We start from the raw sequence: 19,042 nt of genomic DNA, 5'->3' as shown, positions 1-19,042 counted from the left end.
CCACCCATCTTTCAAAAAGTCTGTATTACTCGGTCATCGAAATGTAAACAAAGTTATTCAGTGTGCTTTGACGTGGCTTACTAACTCAATGATTTCTTTATAATGGTGTTGACATGAAGCAGGGATTGTGATATCTACAATGCAAATATAGTCATTTTGTTTAATTATTATTATTTTTTTTATTTAAAAAGCCATTTTATTTGCGACCCGAAAGGATCGTTGAACCTGCGTGTGTCGTCTGTGATTTTATATGTATTGATAATAACGGTGAACATAGTGGTAAATCTGAAAAAAGTTTCTTTGGATAACTTTTTTGCCTTGACACCCTGTATTTTTTTCTCTCAAAAAAACAAAAAAAAACATCTTAATGATTACATCTTAATGATTTTTGCAGACATTTAGACACATCGATGGAATGCCCCTTTAATAATAATAACAGGTTTATATATATTGTTCCTTTCACAATCGCAAAAGCGCTTTAGAATAAGTACAGTAATTTTAACAACAAAAAAGAGAAACAAACTAAGGCAGTGGAAAAAGAAAAGTGTTGCTTAAAGAGGACAGTCTTCACAAGATATTTAATAAAAGGACAAAGACGGTTCGATTTGGGATGGGGAAATCCACGGTTTAGAGTTAACAGTAACGAGTAAGACAATGTAGTCAATATACATAAATATATTTATGTTGAAATATTAAATTTAGTTCATTTGAAAACAAGTCCCTGACTGAAATCGCTGTCAAATGTTTTCAGCTCTTGATTAGTTCTCCTAGCTGGCTGCATGATGGGAACGCGGGCTGTTCAAATCAGGTCATCTCCTCGGCGGCGCGCGGTCGGTCATGGAGGGACAAAACAGGTAGACTTTCTTTTACTTATTTCATTTAATACACTTTATATGGATGGAGTGCAACGCACTGTACGCGATTTAGGTGTCGTTCCGCAGAAATTAGAGGGTTATGTGTTGAAGTTGTAGCTAGTGTTTTGCTTTGTGTGGCTAGTTAGCATTGTGCTAACGTTAACTGGTTGACCGGAGATTCGCGAAGACTAGCTTCAGCATTAACAACCATGAGAGTAGAGTAACCAGAGCAATATACTTTTATCTCCGCCATTGATATAATATGCAAATTATGAATTGAGTCCATTATGCGTATATTTTATGCTACGTGCCGTTTACAGTGGTAATTAGCTAATACACGAAGCGCTCTGTTTTCACAACTGATGAACTAACGTTAGCGTTCAAGAAACGCTGTGCTTTATGGCGACTGTAAAATGGGCACATTTTTCTGCTTTGCACAGTGTTGTGAATACCCCAGCACACAGGCCTGTTACAAGAAGAAGCAAGAGTTACGGGCGAAGCTGTGTGGAGCCTCCGTCCCTTTTCTGGCAGACCCCGGGCCACTTAACCACCCTCGGCCACAGGATTCCAACCAGCAGAAGGGCTGCTAAGTCCCGTAATATTACTGTAAGCAGTTTCCATGTATATTTCATTTATGGTTTCCTTATAATGGAAATAACACCACTACCATTACTAATAACCATCGTTAAAGGGATGCACTGATGTGGGAACTGTGAGCTTATACTGATACATGTTTTATATACACACCTGCCAGTGTCTATATACACATTTTTTAAATGTGAAACTATTAACCATTTGGGAGTATTAGCGCTAAAAGCAAAATAAAGCACTTATTTCTACAAATAAAATGTGTTAATTATTTAAAAGCATACATTTTAGCATAGCAACCTAGCGTCATTTAAACATTGTTGTTCCCAAATGCAATAAATAATTCAATATTTAATGAAAAAAAAGGTGTGATGCTGGTAATTTTTTAAGCAACTATCGTGCATTCTTAATTTATATAGCCTCTTTATCAAACTCGCAACAGATAAAAGAAAAAAAAAAAAGTGAATGATCTATAGCATGGGTTACCAATCCTGGTCCTTGAGTTTTACCTTCCTCCTGAGAACCTGTCCAACCTATCAGATGCAAGTGGGAACTAAACTGCAGGAAAGTAGATCTACAGGAGAAAAGTTGGTGACCTCTGCGCTGTGAGGTAAATCAGGGGTACGCATCTCCAGTCCTAGAGGGCCGTTGTCCTACTCAAAACACTCCCACTAAACATGGCAATTAACAGATTAATTGAACCAGGAGTGACTGAACAGGGAAATCACAAAACTGTGCTGGCCTTTGGCCCTCCAGGACCAGAGTTGTGCACACCTGAGGCAGTTTTAAGTAATGAGGAAAGCCAACACTGGTACATTTAAATGGAAGTATAGTCACACAGAGAATTTCATAGTTTGTGGGGCATGACACATTGATTGACCTACCGAGGATACAAATGAGGCTGTAGTAAGGAAGGAGCTTGGTTTAAGATGTTTTTTGTTTGTTTGTTTCATATTGAACAACTAATGTTATTTTGTTTGAACCTCATATCTTCACAGACTAAGGTTGACCCAGAGCAAGTAGCTCTTTTGATCAAAAATGAATGGAAGCTGTCCTATGTCACCCCTCTGTACCGATTTCGACACACGCAGCTGAAACTGTACTCCAAGCACCTTGCTGCTTTCATCATAGCAGAGAAACAGCAGGGTGTTGCAGTTGAAGTTGGACTAGAGGCTGGTTTTAAGGTCACGTTCTCCGCTGTTCTTGGAATGGCTGAGACAGAGGAGGATGCTGAAACTGTTTTCATGCATGTGAGTTTGGCCACAAAAATACAGTATGAACTTCAGTGAAATGTTGGGAGGCATGCTAGGCGTGTAAATTTCTGACCTCATAATTTTATTTGATTAGGAAACAATTTAGTACATTTAAAATTTCTCAAATTTCAACACAATTTGAGTTGGTTTGATGCTGAATTATAGAATACGCTGAATGCACAAATGTGACTAAACCAGACTGTATATATGTAAAATGCTGACATTTGAAAATAGCTTTGGAATTTTATTTTGACTGTTAGCAAATTAGTGTTATGATTGAAGCTGAATGGATGTCGATCTGCTTTCTCTCCTTTATATCCCAGATACATTCTAAGCCTTTATTTGCAGCGGATACTCCAAAGGCAGTGTGGCGTGGTTGGCTGACATGTGTTAACGGTGATCCAGAGTACCTGAGGTCGCTGCCACCTGACTTTGTTAGCTTGCCCTTGTTTTGCAGCAGTGGGCCGGAATACCTTACAACTCTTGTCAAGTCCTGGTTCGAGAGGACGTTCGACTGTAATTTTGGCTCACTGTGTCTAAATTCCACCACACTAAATTGGCTTGCTGCTTTGTGGACTGGCTGCCATCCCAGCAGTAATATCAGATACTTAAAGTTGGCCTGGAACATGCCCTCTCAGCCACCTTTGGACATTGCATACACAGTCAACCCGCAGGACGCCTGGGAACTATGGAATAGCATTCATACAGAGGACAGCGCAGATGACCAAATCAATATTGAGGAGGTCCAGCGTTTTATGAATGGGCTGGAGATTCACTTCTTCAGACATTTTAAAATCTACCTTTCTGCCGGGACTCTCACAAAGGTCTCTACTGCCCTTGGTTCAGCACATCATGATGGGAAAATAAAGGTAATTTGCAGTTATTTTGCTAATATAAGCAGTTATGTTGTTAGGAATTCACAATCGGTCATTTTTAGTCCAGATACTACCCCTTAAAATACTCTTACTCCTTACTGATGCCACATTGAAGGTGGTAAGTGTTACTGCTGAGTGGCAAAAAATTTATCTTATCATGGTACTATAATACATCTTCTTAGTTTTGGTAAACCCTGTCATTTTGATAGCATTTTTATTTTTAAAATATCAAACTTATAATTATCAATTATGATTTCTATTGAACATTTCACACATTGAATTGTATTAAATCCATTCAACGGGGCTAATTATGCTGTTTTTGTGATGTAATCTTTGGCGAAAATGATAGAAAGATGGAGGCTGGGGGTGAAAATGTTGGAGTATTCCTTTGATGTAATTCAAGGTAGTGATTTGAAAACTACAAATATTTCATTCATTGTGTTTAATAAACATATGAGAGTGCATGGAATACTGTTGTTTATGCAGTCCAGACTTGTATGACTGTATGCCTGAGATCGAAGTCCTAATGAGAGACACCAGTGACAATAACTTTGGTTGGGACTTTTCTTTTTCAGATTGGCAGCAGTGACTACATCACCACCTTACTGACCCTGCTAACGGAATGTGCCCTCATGAAAACACCTGTTTGAGTTGTTTTATTTTGTTCTATATCTGTGAATAGTTTATTTTACTGAATAAATAGTGCATACAATTTTGTATACATCCTAAACTGCAAATCTTAAGTTTTGTATTTATTTTTGTTTTTCTCAGTCATAAATATGTAACTGCTCTTTTATTTAAAATAGGTAAAGCCTTAATGCACAGAACATAAAACTTGGAATGAACTGTATCTGGATGGGCCTTGTATGGGATTCTGCTGATGAGGACATGAAATATTACAACATAAGTGTTCTACACTCAAAATCAAGACTGGCAACTGTAAAGTCCTAAATGCATGTAAATCATGTGCTTGCAATTATTTTAGAAAGCCCAGGAATGTATTTACGCTTGCTGTTTAATTCTTTCACTTTTTAATGCTGCACATCTGCCCTTTTAACATGTACATTTATAGTTAACATTTACTCATTTATTTTTCATAGTATGTACATATCTTGTGTTTGTTAACTTCAGGCTACAGGCAAATTAGACCTTAATTCATTTGCAGTGACAGTAATTGAGTATTCATTATTTCATTATTAGACAGGGGAAATCACTTTTTTTTTTAATCAGTCACTGTAAATTGTTTGATATAACATTGCTTTTAAGACAACACTTTATTCTGTGACATGCTGAGTAGTGTCTCATTTCTTTGTTTTATTTTTGCCATCTATTTGTTGATTAAAATAAATGAAATGTATGTGAACATTCCTCAAATCCTTTAAAACAAGGCTAAAACCAAGACAATTGTATGCTCAACCTTCTCACATCAAGATTCATTCAATTTCAGTAACATCTGTAAAAATATTTCATATCTACAAACCCAAATCCAAAAAGGTTTGGACAGTATGTGAAATGCACATAGAAACAGAAAGCAGTGATGCGTAAATTCTGTTTGACCAGTATTAAATTGAAAATGGTACAAAAATACATTTGTTTTACCATATGAACAACAATTGTTTAAATATAATTTGATGTCTATGACACATTCCAAAGAAGTTGGGACAAGAGCATGTTAACTACTGTATTACATCATCTTTTCTTTTAACAGCACTTAATAGTGAAATAATCGTGGACGTTCCTGAAAAAGTGTCTAAAAGGCAGCATTTTGCTGCTGTTGGGAAAAACCTTGTACCTCCAAAATGGTAACTTTACAAGAGAAGGAAAATAACACTTTGCTTTTAATAAACGTCAATGTAACCAGACTTGTTTCTAAGTAATTCTGGGCAATGTAAAGGGCAACAGGCATTTTCAAATATGTCAAAAACTGAAAAATGGAAGATACAAGGTTTTGTTCTGACAGCATGCTCCAAAATGTGTGAAGCATTAATGGCTTTTTCACAAATATGGTAAAAATCTGGATGGTCTGTTTCTTCTTTAATGCAGAGCCTGCAATGTCCATTATTTCAATAAACAATTTGAAAGACTGACTTGTCAAACCACAATACATGTTTCACTATGCATCAATCCATTTCAAATGAGCCTGAGCCCAGGGAAGTCAGAGCGTTTCTGGAAACTGTTAATGTTTGGCTTCCAGTGTGCATAGCACAGTCTTAACTTGCATTTGTGGGTACAGCGACAGACAGTGTTTATTGACAATGGTTTGTCAAAGTATTCCCAAGCCCATGTGGTGATATCCATCGGAGAAATATGCTGGTTTTCAGTGCAGTGCCATCTGAGGTGTTGAAAGGTCACAGGCATTCATTTTGTGGTTTTTGGCTTTGTACTTTCTACACAGAGATTTCTTTGGATTCCCTGAATCTTTTGATGATGCATAGAAAGTGAAATACCTAAAATCCTTGCAGTCCATGCAATTTTTAAACTGCTGGAATTTTGCAGGATGCATTTTTCTGAGCTTTAACACATCTTTGCCCAGCCCTTTCCTTTTTTATATCTAAGCATTATTACATCACCTGTTTAAGATGTTCTTGAACATTTCAGTCTTAAAATAGTCTTAATTGTCCCTGCCCCAGTTCTTTTGGAACATGTTGCAGGCATCAATTTTAAAATGAACACGTAATTATATTAAGAAAAAACAAAAAAAAACCACAATGAAGTTGATAAGGTAAAACATTACATATCTTAATACTGTTGTCATTCAAATATAGATCAAAGTAGATTTACAAATCGCTGCTGTTTTTGTTTTTATTTGCATATAACAACTTTTTGGAATTGGGTTTGTATGTAAATACTTTCATGATAAAACAGAACCGTTCTATCACCTTAACCCCTTTTCCACAAGCAGAGTATGACAGTTTAACAGATCAAAATGCATTGCATCCCTTTTATTTAGTTAGTCTCAACATTTAGATGCAAAGTGTGCAGGCCAACACTGAAAACTGTTTGTTCTTAATGTCTCAAAAAACTGCCTACGGTCCACTGCTTAAGAAACTTGCAATCTAAATGCATAATAACCTTTTTAAAAGTTGACATGTCCGTGTTTAAAACAGTGACCGTACTTCCTTCTAAAAGAACTTGTCTTGGGTTAAAGTGCACAGACTGAATCAGTGATGCATCCTGTGGAATAAATGCAAACAGCAAAACAGCTTACTGATGCAGAGGACTTCATTAATTTGCAGTGTCTAAAGACAGGCTTGTATGTCCCATCTACTACAATTCCATGAGCACCACTGTACAAAAAAAAGCATGCATCACTGGATCAGTGGGGCCAAATTATGGCAGGTGGGAAAATATTTTAGAAAAAGGAAGAAAAAGAAAAAAAGTATCACAGTGCATCCAATTCGTAAGATTAAAACACCATTCAGACAATCTACTATTCATATGAACAGGTGGCTGTGACGCCAACTCTCCCAACTTCAGGTCACCATTAGGAGTTTCAAATGCGATGCAAAAGTCAAACAACTGGACTGGCAGTACAGATCCTTCCAGAGAAGTGTATCCTTAAATGCAACCATTGCTTCTATTGGTAACAGGGGTGGCACTGCAGGGACAGAGCTTCTCTGTTTTATCTCTTGAACAGACACTGGCCTTTGGCTAGCGGTAGGTACTATGGTAAGAACGATGAACTGTAGCCCTACAGATCAAAGTCTTCACAGATCAGCTCCACACAAGAGTGGCAGATGGATATCCTTGGCTTAGCGATCTCAATGACTTGAGATGTAATAGTCTTACATATGTAGTCTTTTTTCATTCATGAATCACAATGTGTCAATGAGAGGCACAAGCTATGGTGAGGCATCTATGGGGGGCTGAGGGATGGTGGAGTGTATTACCATATATGTGATTCACAGTGAGTCATTTTAATCACCCCAACCCCACCTCCTAATCTCCTGTAGTTCATTCCACCATAGAGCCTGAAAAAAGAAAGAAAAACCGATTAGTTATAGTTCTCAGCTGGTAATCCTTTTAAATGTTTCACATTTATCTAATTACCTCCATGTGTTAGCATCAGGGTCATAGACTTCTATTGTTTTTAAGTAGGTAGTGCCATCAAATCCCCCTACTGCCATCAACTGGCCATTCACAACAGCTAAACCAACCTAGAACATGAACGTCAAAAATATATACAGTGAACATACTGAGGTCTTAAGCACGAGGCAAGTTTGGACCAAACTGCAGGAGAGCCAAGCTTACCCCACTCCGTCTGGACGTCATGGCGACCACAGGAGACCACTGATTGGTTCTGGGGTTGTATCTCTCGGCGCTGCTCAGTTCTGTGGTGTCGTCCCGGCCACCCACCGAGTAAATCATGTCTTGATAGACAGCGCAGCCCAGGTGTTTCCGCCGTGTGCCCATAGGTGCCACCGTGTGCCAGCGGTTCTCCTGAGGGTTATACCTCTCCACTACAGGCACCAAGAACAGTGGAAAAACAATGTTTCTTTTAGAAAGACAGTCTTTTCTGTGTTCCCACATGTTTCATATATTATTTACAGTCACATGCAAAATCTTGAACAGCACTTGTCCAATTACTTGTTATGTTGCTTTTCTAAGTGAAAATAATCAGTTAAACACATCCTCTACAGAGAACAGATTTTAGTGCACAATTTCTATTTATTTGCTGAGTTTACCACATTGAAAAAAATACATAAAATGTGCTATAACTTAGCACAGGCCACATTAAGATGTATTTTTACTTTTTTCCTCAATATGTTAAAGTCAGCAAACAAACAGTAAGTATGCATTAAAATGTGCAGAAGTGTGTTGTCTACAGAGGATGTGTACTTGTTTTCATGTAGAAATAAGTTTAGTCTTATTTAAATTATTGTTCTAATTATTTTAATTAAATTATTTAATTATTTCCTTTTGGTTTTTATTAACGCTTCTTATTTGTTTAACCTTTTTACTGTTATTACAGTAAATCTATGTTCTTTATTTTTATGCTTTTTGACCATAAATTGTTTTGCTTAAACTATTTTGCGAATTTCTTAAAATGAACTGCAAAGTACATACATTTTCACATATGAAGGACACTGAATAAATACAGTTTATATTATTAGTATATTCGATTACATGACAATCTTGATTCTTCAAAACACCTACAGAAACACGACAGGAACGGTGATTGGTCAGAGTGCTCTCAGCTAGGGGTGGGATATGGCAAAAATGTTATGTCACAATACTTCATTTTCAAGACATGATATATATCACAATATTTAGTTTTTCTGATTTAATAATTTAAAACAGACAAAATAGCACCTGTAGTGCCACATATAAACATACTATAAGAATAATAATAGTTCTACCAGTGTTTTTTATTCAATGTTTTTCAAACTCCACTTTTTTTCAAAATCCACTTAAACAGGCCTAATTATGCTTACTTTGTGATAAAACATGGAGTTAGTCAGTATCCACTATATGTTTACAAAAGCGTATTGTGGCATATCACGATAATGATAAAAAATCTTTCTCTTGCCCACCCCTACACACAGCCCATAATTTGCAATGGCCAATATCGTTAACAAATGATATAATGTGCAGCCCTAATACTGAGCAAAACCTAATTATAATCATGTCATAGGAAGCAGAATGCAAAATGTAACCACTGTGATGGGTACTTTGCTATGCTGTAAATGAAGTGTACCTGTATTTAAGGGGGACGTGCCATCTGAGCCTCCAACTGCATAGAGAAATCCTCCCAGAACTGCTACTGCCACTCCTAAACGGCGGGTGCTCATGGAGGCCACCCGGGTCCATTTGTTCTCCTTAGGGTCATACCTGTGCAGCAGAGCAGAACTTTACCATTCATCTGTAATAAACACTCTGAACCCTCAAATCACTGTGAGTTCAGAATACGACAAATGAGACACCATTCTAAAATACATATGCATGTACACATATACCCATTTATTTGCAATCTTATTGCTCTACCAACCTTTCTACTATGTTGAGACATGAGACGCCATCCTGCCCACCAACAGCATACAGATAACCGCCTAACACGGCTACACCCACACTGGTCCTGCATGTACTAGTGGGCGCCACATCACTGCTCCACTGGTTAGTCTTAGGGTCATACCTGAAAGGAACCAGCAGATGGCAGCATTGAGGTGGCTTTCTAATGAAACATTCGAGAACAATATTATGGACCGTATTAAACTGCAATAGTTGGCTGGGACATCTGTACATTTCATTTACAACATATTCACTAATGTTGTTTAGGCCCTTTAATGGTAAACAAACTAAACAACTACTCCAAAAGCAACCTCTCTTATACAAACTCTGTTAAAAAGTTCAAACCAAATCACTGATTATTTGTTTATCCTCCCATGAGTCTCCTCTAATTTAATGACATTTCATTTGAGGAAGATCTGACACAAACTTGGCACAACTCAGATTAAATAAGACAAATGATTTTATCTGGGTGTACATAAATCCAGTTCTCACCTCTCCACACTGTTCAGGTAGGACGAGCCATCGTGTCCACCAACAGCATATAGCAGATCGTCCAGGACACTGACACCCACTCCACAACGCCGCTTGCTCATTGATGCCACCATTCTCCACTCATTGGTCTGGGGGTCGTAGCGCTCCACACTTGAAATGGCATCGCCACTACACCATCCTCCTACTAAGAGATTCACACAAACGTACAAACACAGATCACATGGCTCACTAAATGCAGTAATGTACTGATAAAAGCGTGAACAGTTTGAGCTTCAGCAGATTCAATACAAAACAAAACAGTGTGGCTTTTGTTTATTAATCACAATTCAGCTGAGGAGGAATCACCTACCAGCAAACAGGACTTCTCCACAGCGGATAGGCTTGCGTGGTCGGGTGCGAGGTCCTTGCATGAGGGGGCGCTCTTGAGGAAGGAGAAGATAGTTCTTTGCCTCATCCACCAGGTCCCTACAAAGGAATAATAACACATTAATTTATTTTATTTCTTAATTGCCACATATGGTTACTTGCAGTCCTGGTGAAGTCATCGATGATGTGCACTCCAAGTTCCTTGATGTGTACATCAATGATGACCTCAGGTTCCTTGATTTGCACATCACTGATAAACTCACCTCCCAATTACATCTTCACAACATTTTACAGGAGGACAACAGAGAGCCTCCTGACCAGCAGTCTCACTGTCTGGTACAGTAATTGCCCTATCTCAGATTACAGAACCCAACAATGGATTGTGAACACTGTTGGCCAGAAAGTTTGTGTGTCACATGAAGGTCATATGTTGCATAGCTCTGGAATGAAACGTTTGAATAACAGTTGGCTGAGTGTGTACACACCTACATTCCTCATCACTCTTGATTAGTGGATCTGAACCCACCGTTCCCACCAGGAACTTGGGGCTCAGAAGAGGAAGACGGACATGCTGGAGGACCTGTATGTGTAGTGAGAAAAAAATAATGAAAATGTAAAGATCATATTGTGAACCAGCAGACCAGCCAAGACATGACTGGTGTCTAAGGTTTTTCATTAGTTTCGCTGAGGATAATGTGAATAACTTGTTTATGTGGTACCTATCATGGTATAGCCCTATTCAGAGAGAATTAGTTTTCCATGAGGAGGTGGGGTAATGCAATTTTTACCAGCACTTCTCAGCGATTTTAGTGTCTTCCCGATGTGCCATGTCAGTTATTTTCATGGACCACCTGCTCCTTCATCAATAAAGATTCGATCACATTTTACTCAGGATAAAGCGACCAGTAAAAAATAACCACAGGTCCACAGAACCCAGTCCTGGAGAGCCACAGCACTGCATCACAGTTTAGCAATCGACCTCATTAAACACTCCTGATTTAACTCTTTGGCTAATTTAGCAAGGTCTTTATTAGTTGATCTTAACATGTTAGAAGAGATAAAATGCTTATCTCTGCAGAACTTTGGCCTGCCAGGAGTATACTACAGAAAATAAATTGCAAGAACTTTGACAGACTTTGAATTAAGCATAGCTGCAGACACAGTCCCACACTATGAATGTTGTGAGGTAGTACTGAGTAAAATGATGCTGATAATATATGTGAATATGTAGAACATTGAAAAACCTCTATAAACAGCACAAGTGAGAGTGTAACAGTTGTGCAAGCGACCTGGGGGAGCTGTGGCCGGCGTTCTTGGATGCTGTATTTGACCCAGGCCATGACGGCATTAAACACCTGCTCCTCACTGCGCACATTCAGCTCGTCACTTGAGATGATGTCAATCAGCTGATTGGCTGGGAGCAGCATAAACTCCTCACTCTCCATCACCTGGGATTAAATAAACAGAGAGGGACTTTGGTAAAAAAGTTAAATCTAACTTGGAATAAAAAGGACTTTGTGACCAATCCCTAGTGACGGAGTCATTTGGCAGAAGAGGGGCATAAATTACCTATTTATGTAACTCACAATATGTTTTTTGAAGTTGTAAAACTTATGCTAATACTGATCTTGCCATGTTCTCATATCTAACACTCTGTATATATCAAACTAGGGCTGAACAATTTAAGAAGGTCTTTCAAGAAGACGAGCACATTCATTTTTTCCGACTTTGTCTTAAACACTCAAAGCCTACCAGTTCCCACACAGCCTACCAGGATTATTTTCCCACTTAAAAATTGTTAAGACAATGGTGAATAATGTAGGATATAATTAAAATGATAACTCTTGCGATTTTAAATAATTAATAATTAAATAATTGTTAAGCCCTACATCTAACAATCCATAATCCACCAGATTGATAGGCTAGCATTGGACACTGTAAGATCTGACTGGAACACTTGTTCTACTTCTACCATAATTCCATCAGACGTGGCCAAGAGGGGAGGGTGTATTCCTGTTTTGAGTCTTTGTTCCTCTCAAACTATGTTTATATGTACACCAATGGTTCAATATTAAACTGCTAGTCTAAACTAAGACAAGATCCTGTAAACAGCGCAGTTCGAATGTCACGGCACAAATAACGTCTTAGTTGACCTAAGCTTAGTCTGATTCAAACATGTGGTTCAGGCTGTCGGTAGCCAGACTATTAGAGGTTGTACAAATAAATGCTTACAGAACATGTGCAAGCAGAGGAAGAATTCTGTTCGTTCACAAGTGCCTCGCCACTTTAGAGGCGCGTCAGTCTACAACTCAATATGCAAATGAACCTATAAAGCAGTTTTGTAACATCTAGAGAAGAGTTACTTAATTTCTCCAATATAAACTATAGTAAATGAAAACAGCAGACTACAGGGAAAGCTCCAAAGATCAGTAGCACAACTTGGGAAGATAACCTGACTCCAGAGAACAGATTCAAACAGATTCCTTGGAGTTAAAAATAACACAGGGTTGCGCTGTCATCCATGAAACATGAAGCTAACGAAAAAAAGGGAGACACATAATACAGTTTATGACCAGGGAGCATGGCTAAATTTAGCACAGGGGATACCGCACTCCACTTATTCTTACTCACGCTGAGACTGGTAACCAACATACAAGTCACAGTAAGGCTTGAGACCTACAGATTGCATTATCTAACCTTTAGTATTACTTAACAGATAACAGTCCTTTAACATCATCATGATCACTAACAAGGCATGGCAAGCTAAACAGAAGGTATAGAAAACAAAGCAATTGTGTATATATGAGGGTGTGTGAGACTGTGGGAACGATATCGAAAAGATAAGACTAGGCAACACATTGTACCAAGCTTATGAGAGGATCAGCACCAAGCTAAGAATAAACCTCATAATTCACTATGATTCGATTATTTTGTTACAGTGCGCAACTATTTTAAAAGCACACAAATGCATATAAAGTATTTGCACAGTATTGGAATATAGACATTAATAATCAATTTTTTTATTATTATTTTTTTACAATTTAACATTTGAAAATAGCCTGAGAATTTTATACTGACCAAACAATAAGCATACCATACAATGAGATGTCCAAAAAACATGCATCTCCAGTTTTCTCACTTTTTATTTTTCTGCATCATTAGAGCACAGCAGCTTCTTTTCACATTGTGTCAAAACTTGAACCAATATAAATGGCCCAAATTACAAAACAGGACAGCAAAGTAATATTTTATTGATAATGAACTAAATATAATCAACTGTCAAACTGATGCAGTCTAATCACCACCTTCAGATTAATATATCACTATTGATCTGTATTTTTACACCGCTATGCTATCTTTCAGAACCAGTATCAAGAGAGCAACACTAAGGAAGTGAAGCCTCTGCAATTTTACCATGCTGGAAAACACACTATTGAAATATGTTGCTTCTTCTATCTACTAAGGATGTGCATTTCAGCTAGGGGTGAGGAATAATGTCAATATTTTATCATTATCGTGATAAAGTATGCCACAGTGCACTTTTCTGAGCATATTATCAATATCTTCAGTACTGAAAGAACACATCCTGACGTGGGAGTGGGTGGCTTACCTCCTGAAAGTTATGCTGGGTGAATTTGTCTGCAATGCGCAGCAGCTCTCGGCAGGAGTGTGTGTCGGCAAAGGCCCGGATGCCCAAGCAGTTGGAGGGGTCGAGCTGGCGCTTGAGGAACTCGCAGCAGGCCTCCTGAATCTCAGCCAGCTGAAGCAGGCAGGCAGCGGGCAGTAGGGTCTGTACGTTACCCTCCTCCACGGTCACCTGCGCACCACAAACACATGGGTTAGTCCTCACAGTACACTAATTCCACTAACACATACTAGAGTAAGTAGCACACTCATCTACAAAGTAAATGGAAAATCTGCCTGTTAACACAGAGATTCCAAACTTTATGCTCCAAAAAGAAAGTACACAAAGATTTGTAGTGAAAGCAACATTTCAGTGAAATATTAAAAATTCACACAATTTTACCTCAAAAGTAATCCATGAGCAAAACATATTTGGTGAGAAAAGTACAGACAAGATTCAACCTTCAAGAAGGCTGAAGACAACTGTTTTTAGCTACGCTACATTCTTTCATAGATTTTAAAGGGTTCACATCATGTACAAACAAACAAATTTTCCTCTCTTTTTAGAAATGAAAGAGGTTGATGTAATATGTAAACACTGTTGAAGTGCAGTCCACATATGGAATGTTTTGAATTCACTGTTTCTATAGTTATGAAAACCAAGATATTTACACATATCCACCTATTCAGCCTATAGCAGTTTAGCCCTGCCCATTTATGCTGAAGTTATAAGGAGTGTTTCAGCTCAAACTGCTTTTTAAAGGAGGTGTGATATAGGGCAGTCAATCAGAATAGATCTCATTTACATATACCACAGTAACAACAATTCTAAGAGAAAAACAGAGATCGGAAATGGTCATATAAAAATGAATTCTGACTATTTTTGGTACATCAAATCATACATATGTTCTAATTGGACCTTAGAAAATTGTAGGATGTGGGCCCCTTAATAGGTGATAGCTTGTCTTACAGTGCTAGAAGCCATATAAGCAGTTTATTTGTTTATTACTTAACGAGTCAACATGGTTTGAAGTTAGTGTGTGATGATTTAGATGTTTGCATAGTTTAAGGGTGTAAAATTTCATTACTTGTTAGATACATTAGCCTAGTAGTACCATTACAAAACTAAAGTAGCAAAATTCAGATACCAAACATTTTTTGGCTTTTGTTGTGATATGTAGCACTGATTATTCTTGTAGGCTATTTGATAGATTATGTCTTGTTGAAGTAATAAACTTCATAATTTCATAATTTAAAAAACACTTAAAGTCCACAACTGCATGTAGAGCCCAACTGACCTGTGAGGTGTAGGCAAAGTCGATGAGCAGCTCCATGGCACGCTCGTCAATGTCACGGATGACCACTTCAGTCTGCCGGCTCTCAGCCAGCTCTCCAGTAAACATGGCCCTGAAGTAGGGGCTGCAGGCAGACAAGATGACACGATGCGCATAGATCTTCTTGGCCCCCACCACCAGCACCACGTCACACAGCTCCCGGTGCTTTCGCAGCAGGTTGATGACCTCCAGCGTCTGACGCGGGTGCTTGTCTGAGACATAGGGCATGCGGGCGGGCTGCGGCACGCCCTCCGGCAGCTTGTTGGGGTCACCCAGAGTGCAGCGGCTGGTGATGTCCATGGCGGCGGTGTCCGAGCGCACGCTGGTACCCCTGAAGGTGCAAGCAAAGTTTGAGGAATAAGAATTATAGGCTGAGGACTGACAGACTATAGCATTTCAATAAGAGGGTCGCTTATTTATTCACATCAGGGGTTGTGTAGTTCTGGATCTGTAAAGCATCTCTGCAGAGTGCAGACACAAAAACAACCTCTTCCACACTCACACTCTTACTAGGCCTGCACAATATTCCTTCACTAGTCATTATCATGACATTTAGGGAAGCATCCCCTTGGGAATTGATTGCTGATGATATTTGAAATTTTTCATTTATGTACATGCCATTGCTGATACATAAACAATTTTTAAATGCAGACACCAGAACTATATCTACCTGGATTAGAATTACAGAGAAATATAACATTTATTTATACAGCGTTACAAATGCAGCAAAATGAATAAAATGCTGATATTTTAGCACAGTAGCCCAGGATCACATGCTCCTCCAGAGTCCAATAAATATCTGACAAAAATTTAGTTTGACATATTGGCCAAATCTGAACATCTGTTGGACAATTTTGTTTTGAGCAATTATCTCCCAATACTGACAATTCCAGGATTATTGTGTATTCCTAAAGATACTGCCAAGAAGGCTGCAACATGCAAATAAGCCTTCTAACGAATTACAGCAAAGTATTGTATTGTATGCCATGAGCATCCCAATCAGATGATCCAGACCAGACTATATGTTTCTGTGCATGTTTTGAAAAATCACTTCAGTTATACTGCTCTATACTTATAATAGGTCCCAAGTAGTAGAGAAAATTAGTGTACATTAATAAGGCTGTTTCGAGAGCACCTATTCCTGCAGACTTTGAAAAGCATAAATCATGCATCTTTTAAGAGAGCTCTTGGTGTGCATGCCAATCAAGAGCAAAGCATCTGCAGACCCCTGGCACTGGATAGATGCTTCAACAACCACATACACAATAGCAACGGCCACATATCTACCGCATAGCTTGACTCCACTTGAGCACTTGTATAGGCACAGACACATATATTTCAATTCAGTAAACAGCCTGGATGGTACAAGCCTGCACTTTATCACCTTTTTGTCTTTGTATCAATATGTAAAAAAAAGGGGTACAAAGAACAGAATAAGTTCTCATGTTTTTTTAGCAATACTTTTCTCTTCACTGCCATGAACATGTGGATTTCTACCAAAAAACATGCATGAGAGATAAATACTTGAGATAAATGTAGCATTTTGCAAATAATGCAAAGGCATCATTCAAACAAAGTGCAGCTCACACACAGATATGACAAAAGGAACAGAAATTAGGGGTAGCAAACATAAAACATTACAAAACTTGAAGCTATTATCATGATTAATGATATGTATCACAATATTTTGTTTTTCTGAGGCTTACAAACAAGTTAGAAAAAAGAGCCACAAACAAGTAATGCCATATTTAAAAAAGGGCAACTGAGAAACAGAAATATAAAAACTATAAAATTAAAGGCTTGGATGTGCAAGAAAACCATTTAATTTGTAGAGAACATTACACTATAAGAAGCTTATTTGAACTTTAAAAAGGTTCACCACATTCATACAAAAATTCTGTAGGGTATCAAAAGTGGTTCTTGTATGGCATCGCTCCCAAGAACCATTGTTGGTTAACAGTGTATTGTGATCATTTATCAAGATCACAATTATATGCCATCGTATTGCCTACCCTTGACCTAATTAAACACATATGCAACCTACGTCCATACTGACTAGAGAGTGTGTGGATTAGACAGAACTATTGCACCAGAAATCATTCAGCAAGTGGAGAGGGTATAAGCTCAACCCTGAGAGGGGGAGCTACAGCAAAGCGATCCAGATGCTGTTACTAACAGAACAGAAGGAAATTAAAAAGAGCTGATAACTAAAGGCGAAATTACACGATGACTAAAGTACAAGCTAACTAAATGTGCTTGTGTTTATACTTGAGTGTGGAAGTACTATTTCATCATTTAACGTTACATATAAATACAAATCAGCATGTTGTAGCTTTACGAGTTTTTTTGACAGAATTAATCGGTAACAATCCTGGTGTGTATCAACTGTTCACTTTTTTCACTGTAGGTCTACTTAAAATCAAGCACAGCAAATTCCCTGAAGACTGCAGGTTAGGAAGAGCAAGAAAGAGTTTGTGGATGAAAGCAGCCCCGAACAGCCACAAAGTTGCACTTTTTTAGTGTAACGTTACTTCTTTTCCAAAACCTCATCTGAAATGTAATATTTAGCTAGCCAATGAACCAATTGAGCAAAAGACCAGCTAACTTAGAGGTGGTGTGGTGGGCTGTGAGTTAGAATGTGAAACGTGAGCGGGCCATATTTATTCTAAGTAACAAGAAAATACTGCTAGCTAGCTGGTTTATTATCAATCGTTTCTGACTCAGATGTAATGTAGATATAAAAGAAAGAACTGACATGACTGTTAAAAAGATCCACTTTAACTCGAACTAGGGCGACAGCTCTGCGTTTGAGTCGTCAGTAACTGAGCTTGCTGTGAGCTAAATCTAGCTAAGTGGCTAGCAAACTGCTAGGCGGTCCAGACAGGTAGCTGTATAGCCAACAAACGTGCAAACAAAGCATTTATTTATACAACAGAAAATGTTTTTTGTACCTTATTTGTCCATTCAAACGGTCCAGAGTGATATTTAAGTCGTCGACAGACAGAGAATAAGCATCAAACCCGACGAGAACGACACTGTTAATGACGATAATAGTGTGAATTCAGAGACCTTAGAGGAATTTTCAAAATGGTCGCCGTAATTATTTTACTTCAAAATAAGGGACTCAAAACGCTCAAAAGCCTGAAACAAAAGTGAATGATGCATGAGGTGGCAACTACAGTTTTGTAATAATTTTACTTATACAGGGGTATATTTATATGGAATGTAATTTACTTTTTGCTCAGTTTAATTTTTTCGTAATTCATATTTAATTCCTAATTCCTAAAAAAACTTTCGTTTCTATGCTGCATAGATAGTGGATGTAGACGTTGATGGATGTACTAAGAAGTTCAACTGTATTTCTATAAGTAACTATGAGTATCTATAAGTAGTTGAAGAGCTTTTTTACACTAATACTGATACTTTTTTCTTTTTTCCCTCTGTTCAGGTTGTTTTTGTAAGCTATAAAGACGTCTGCTTGTGCCATTGTTTAACTGAAATAAGAAGACTTTTAAGATTGTAGCATAGCATAGCAGGATAAAAAATCCATTACATTTACAGGAAAAAGACAGAAATCAGGTAAACAGTAACTACATTAGCAAGAGTACTAGCCGCATTACATTAGTCAGGTAAATTTCTTGCCTGTA

The 19,042-nt window shown here is 38.1% G+C and overlaps 2 protein-coding genes across 2 annotated transcripts; one reads left to right on the top strand and one right to left on the bottom strand.

The window, feature by feature from the left end:
- The first annotated feature begins 796 nt into the window (after positions 1–796).
- On the top strand, positions 797–4,250 carry cenpl (centromere protein L). Its single transcript, XM_036596631.1, has 5 exons — positions 797–854; positions 1,295–1,460; positions 2,441–2,692; positions 3,019–3,564; positions 4,146–4,250. Exons 1-5 carry the CDS (start codon positions 838–840, stop codon positions 4,218–4,220), a joined length of 1,056 nt encoding a protein of 351 aa, XP_036452524.1. The 5' UTR covers positions 797–837; the 3' UTR covers positions 4,221–4,250.
- A 317-nt stretch (positions 4,251–4,567) lies between these two features.
- Positions 4,568–18,477, bottom strand: klhl20 (kelch-like family member 20). Its single transcript, XM_036596630.1, has 12 exons — positions 18,347–18,477; positions 15,360–15,726; positions 14,048–14,254; positions 11,727–11,885; positions 10,923–11,017; positions 10,421–10,536; positions 10,072–10,255; positions 9,560–9,703; positions 9,269–9,402; positions 7,822–8,030; positions 7,621–7,727; positions 4,568–7,541 (listed from the first exon to the last, which is right to left on the bottom strand). Exons 2-12 carry the CDS (start codon positions 15,693–15,695, stop codon positions 7,457–7,459), a joined length of 1,776 nt encoding a protein of 591 aa, XP_036452523.1. The 5' UTR covers positions 15,696–15,726; positions 18,347–18,477; the 3' UTR covers positions 4,568–7,456.
- Between the last annotated feature and the right edge of the window lie 565 nt (positions 18,478–19,042).

This window comes from Colossoma macropomum, unplaced genomic scaffold (assembly GCF_904425465.1).
Source record: "Colossoma macropomum unplaced genomic scaffold, Colossoma_macropomum, whole genome shotgun sequence".
Classification (NCBI taxonomy): Eukaryota; Metazoa; Chordata; class Actinopteri; order Characiformes; family Serrasalmidae; genus Colossoma; species Colossoma macropomum.
The sequence above is the reverse complement of the archived record's forward strand: the minus strand, read 5'-3'. Positions and strand labels throughout refer to the sequence as shown.

Bases quoted from the DNA above. Each gene is read 5' to 3' on its own strand.
- klhl20 (XM_036596630.1), bottom strand. From the start codon at position 15,695: ATGGACATCACCAGCCGCTGCACTCTGGGTGACCCCAACAAGCTGCCG. The intron at 9,704-10,071 runs GTGAGAACTGGA...GGTTCCTTTCAG, and splicing joins TACCTGAACAGTGTGGAGAG to GTATGACCCTAAGACTAACC. The intron at 9,403-9,559 runs GTTGGTAGAGCA...TCTGCTGCACAG, and splicing joins TGTCTCAACATAGTAGAAAG to GTATGACCCTAAGGAGAACA.
- cenpl (XM_036596631.1), top strand. The intron at 1,461-2,440 runs GTAAGCAGTTTC...ATATCTTCACAG, and splicing joins CTAAGTCCCGTAATATTACT to ACTAAGGTTGACCCAGAGCA. The intron at 2,693-3,018 runs GTGAGTTTGGCC...TTTATATCCCAG, and splicing joins CTGAAACTGTTTTCATGCAT to ATACATTCTAAGCCTTTATT.